At 58.7% G+C, this 4,823-nt stretch overlaps 1 protein-coding gene across 1 annotated transcript; it reads right to left on the bottom strand.

Annotated features, from left to right (window-relative positions):
• Positions 1-2,790: 2,790 nt before the first annotated feature.
• On the bottom strand, positions 2,791-4,823 carry SPPL2C (signal peptide peptidase like 2C). Its single transcript, XM_053567805.1, has one exon. The coding sequence runs from the start codon at positions 4,807-4,809 to the stop codon at positions 2,791-2,793; it is 2,019 nt and encodes a 672-aa protein (XP_053423780.1). The 5' UTR covers positions 4,810-4,823.

The raw sequence follows: 4,823 nt of genomic DNA, 5'->3' as shown, positions 1-4,823 counted from the left end.
GTAGGGTGGAGGAGCTCAGTGTGGGGGGTGTGGGGGGGATTCAGGTAGTTATTCCAGTTCACATGAAGAATACGTGTCCCCCATTTTACATGGAGGACTCCCTTCCTGGGAGTAGGACTCAGGTACACGCCATGGCAGTTGCCCCAGGGGAGCTGTCTGTGAGGGAGAGAGGGGTGCAGATGGTGAAGGGGAAGCAGCCCTTAGAGTGGGTCATCCAGGGAACCACAAACCCATGGGAGTCTGGGGCTAGGGTCCCCCACATTGTGGCTGTGGCCACTACAAGGTGAGGGCCAATCTTGGATGACCAGGATGGCATCCCATTGAGGAATAGGGCTGAGGGCAGGGCTGGGATGCTCCCTAGGCTGCTGTCCCCCCTATAACTGGGCTCAGGATCTTGTGAGTGCCTCAATCCTGCACTCTACACACCAAGCAACAAGCTAGTGGGGAGGCAGGGGTGGAGGCAGCAGAGCAGACGTAGGCCCTCCTTATCCTTTCTCCCCATCAGGCCCTTGCATGCATGGGGAGGGGTGGCCTTCCCAACTGGACACACCTCAAGACTCTCCTCCTTCTGGTCAGGGGTCAGCCCCTCTCAGGGGCTCCAGGCGTGCACCCTCAAGAGCCCAGCTGTACATTCCTGGGGGAGAGGTGATCTTTTCGTCCTGACCTCCCACTCTGGAGGCCTCGGCTCTATCCAGCCCTTCCCCTCGGGCCTGGCAGAGGCTGTAGCTGCCCCCTGGCAGACCTAGTGACGCAAATAGCAGCAGGGAGGCTGCACAGGCTGGGGCTGGGCCAGAGCCTGTGGAGTCCCCTCTGTCCAGGCCAGATGGCCACTGGCTCTGGTGGGAGGGGCTGCCAGCACCTAGGGTCTGCAGCCTGGCTGGGTCCTTTGCCCTTCCCTCACCTAGCCCACGCCTTCAGCTGCTGTTTGCTGAGGGGCTGTGCTTCTACCCCAGCAGTTGGAGCATCGAGACACCCACTACCTGCCCCACCTCACAGCCCCTCACTCTCACTGGGGCCTGTCCGGACCCCACAGTGTCACATCTACTCACCAGTGCCCTGCAGGAACCTGATGGGGTGGTCTGGGCAGCAGGGTCTTTCCTCGTGGAGTCACCTGCTCCTCTACAGTTCTGGCTGGATCAACCTCTCATTAATTCACTCACTCATTCATTCATTCCTCTAACAAACAAATCAAGCACCTATGTGCAGATGAACAAGGCAGATGAGGTCCCAGCCCTCCCGCTGTCACTCTACTGAACAGAAAGTTAGTTCTAGGCAGACGGAAAACTGTAGGAGGCCCTGTGGAGGGGGAGTGGCATGGTGGGACCAGTGTGTGCTTTGGTGGAGGGTGTGGAGGAGAGAGAGGGGGCGGTGGAGCTGGAAGCCCAAGGTCTTATAGGAGCTATGGGGTTCTACAAGGCCTTTGTGAAGAGGAGAAAGATAAACTTAGCTCACGTTCATGTGGCTCCTCCTATGTGCAGGGCATCATGACATCACCTGACACACACCAACCCATTCAAACTTCCTAATAACCCAAAGCTAGGTCCTCTTCCCATTTTGCAGAAGAGGAAACTGAGGCACTGACAGGGTAAGTCACTTGCTCAGTGACAGACTGAGCAGGGTTGGGATTTCCATTGGGCAGCCTGGCTGCAGAGCCCTTACCATTGCCCAACACTGCCTCTCCAGATGCACTTCCCTCCTGTCCAACTCAGCCTCCCCTAGGAAGCCTTCCCTCACCCCAGAGTTTGTTCCGATTAAGCAACATACAAACACACCACATTGCCTTAAAACCTATAGGCAATGGCCTCAGGAGGTCATCTCGTCAATGCCTCTGCTTCCAGATGGACGTGGGCATTATAAGTTCCATTTTACAGATGAGACTACTGAGGCCCAAAGAGACATGTCCATTATCCAGAGACAGTGAGGGAACTAGAGCCATGGTCTCCTGAGTTCTTCCACCCAGCCCTGACCTCTCCAACCCTTCCTATCCCCACTTTCAGACAATTCTCAAGCCATTTTTTGTCCATCCTCCACCCCTGCCCTTCCCTCAGCTAGACGGGAGCCTCCCCTGTGCCTACCACACAGCAGGGGCGTCCTCAGTGTCCGTGGATGGAGTGGAATGAATGCAGGGACATTCTGGCTTGGTGCTGCTGTTTGGGAACACTTGGGCAGAGATGTTTAGCAGAACAGATGTGAGCTGAGGCATGGAGGATGCTTAGTAATTTTCTAGAAAGCCAGGGAGTCAGGTTGGAGTATTTCTGCCTGGGGTGGGAAGGGCATCCCAGCCAAAGGGAAGAGTGAGGGTGCAAAGAGCAAGGGTGAGGATGTGGAGTGGCCAGGGAGCAGCCATGGTTCTTCTGGACCTGAGCAGGGGGGAGAGATCGTCTGTGAGGCCGGGTGGGTGGTAGGTATGGGATGGGCGTGTCTGCCCTGTCTGACAGGCTAAGGAGCTGCTGCTGCGGCTGGGGGGTGGTATAGACAGCCAGGGAGAGGGGAAATAGCTGCCTAGTGAGCCCTGGATGTAAATTCTGACTTTGCTGCCTGAACTTGTGCAAGTCTTACGTTCTCTCTGAGCCTCAGCATCCCCTCTGCACGATCCTAGGATGGTGCCTACTCCTAAGGACCCTCTGTACAAACTTATTTTGTGGCCATTGCTCCCTCACAGCTGACAAAAAGAGGCTGCTTGGGTAGATAGGGAATCTCTTTGATGCCCCAATTTCTTGTTGCCACACGTGGCTTTGCTCTGCAGGGTTCTTCCAGCCCTGTCAGGGGCACATGTCCAGGGGCTGCAGTTCACAAGGGAGCCTGGGTCAACATGCTCTTCTTCACCTTCAAGCCCTTTCTCTTATGGAGCCCTGCCCAAGGCAGGCCAGCATCCAGGGCCTGGGTGTGGGTGTGGCCCAGCTCCGAAGGCTTGGACAGCAGAGGCATCAGTGGCATCAGCTCTGACGCCACAGGGGAAACAGAGGGAAGCTCCCGGGGATCCACGTTGGCATCGCTCCAGCCCTCAGAGCTGTCACTGTGGCTGTCCGTGCTGGTGGCTTCATCCTCAGATATGGTGACAATGTCTGCTGTGTCTTCCCCCGTATTGCTGTCTAAGTCCCCCAGGTTGGTGGCTCCCTCACACTCTGTGATGGTGTGGGCATCTGCTGCATGCTCTGGCTCCTGCTCCGAGTCAGATGAAAGAGCCCTGCAGAGCTTGTCTCTGCCCCTGCCGGTCCAGAAGAGGGTGAGCTCTCGGCGGTGGGCCGCCACAGCTAGGCTGGTGAGCAGGGTGCTGGACACCAAGTAGAGCAAGGCAGGCTGGCCCATCTGCATGACAACCATGGCCATGAAAGTGACCAGCAGGCCCACGGCATAGGCCATGGTGCAGGCCACAAAGTAGACCTGGTGCGAATGGATTTGTACATCGAAGCGGTGACAGTATGCCACAAGGAAGCCAGGGACCACGATGTCCCCAAAGCCAAGGATGGAGAAGGGCTGGTCACAGAGGGTCAAGGCCGAGAAGCTCAGCCGGGGCACCTTGAGCACCATGGGCAGCCTCTCGCGGCGTGAGGACTCTGCGGGGCCCATGGCCACCTCCACCATGACGCTCTCACCAGTCTTGGTGAGCAGGGGAGTGACAAAGACAAAGAAGACGTCAAAGGCCAGCAAGGCCAGCAGGAAGGAGGTGCAGCTCTTGAGTGTGGGCAGCCGCACCCGTTTCAGTACAAACAGGCAGTAGGCCACGCCCAGTGCGTCCTGCAGGAGCCATGCCCAGCTGTCCTCATTGCGGTAGGCAACCCAGAGGATGGTCACCAGCATGCACAGGCCAGCCAGCAGCAGCAGGGGTGGCTGCAGGGAAGCCCGGCGACCATGCAGGGACCTCCGGTATTGCCACAGGGGCAAGGAGCGCACCAGGGGGGCCAGGCAGCTGTAGAGGCCAGTGCCAGCACCCAGGCTGAAGATTCCAATCATGACGTAGACGAAGCAGTCATAGAAGGAATAGAGCAGCAGCATGATGGAGCAGGACATGGTGACCACCATACCTGTCATGGCTGGCGTGAAGTCCACTGGCACATCCTCATCTTCTTCTTCCTCCTGGGACCCCTGGGCCCCTCCGGCAGCTAGTGCTTGTGGCTGATTGTGACCACCAGGTCCCCCTCCTCCTCCTCGGGCCCGGTGCCGCTGCAGCTGGTCAGCCTCGGTCAGCCCGGCCCAGTAGCCACCAGCGGCCACGGTGCCGACAGCCAGGATGAAGATGACCACCATGTTGTAGTCGATGATGGGTTCTGGGGGTGCGTACAAGGCCACGTGGACCACGCCGTCCCTGTGAGTATGCCTGAGGATGTCGAGCATGTCGGTGTAGCGGAGCACAACCACGGGGATGGTGAGGTCGGGCAGGGGCTTGTGGGGGTCCTGGGACGCCAGGGTGGTGTCTGAGCACTGTTGGCCACTGACCCGGCTCACGATGATTAGCCCATGGGCACCCTGGCCCTGAGCCAGCCGGCCCTTGTCGTAGAAGCTGCAGTTGCCCCTCATGACCATGGCAGTGGTCTGGCGGAGGGGCCGCTGGCTGGGGGAGCCAGGCTGGGCCTGGTGGGAAGAGTCCTCGCTCGGGCACCAAGGTGCCATGGTGCCAAGGTGTAGGGGCAGGAGTGGGGCATGGCGCAGGTCCTGTGGCAGGTTGACGTAGTCAGAGCTATAAAGGACACAGTAGTCCTTGCTCCAATTGTCTGACACCACGTGGACCACGCCATACTCCCCCTGGGCCACGATGTTGTTGAGGAGGAGGAAGAAGCCCACGGGGAGGAGGAAACCCAGGCACGCCATCCTCCTCAGCCACC

The sequence above is a fragment of the Nycticebus coucang genome, chromosome 18 (genome assembly GCF_027406575.1).
Source record: "Nycticebus coucang isolate mNycCou1 chromosome 18, mNycCou1.pri, whole genome shotgun sequence".
NCBI lineage: Eukaryota > Metazoa > Chordata > Mammalia > Primates > Lorisidae > Nycticebus > Nycticebus coucang.
Note: the sequence above shows the minus strand (reverse complement) of the source record. Positions and strands in the feature narration are given on the sequence as shown.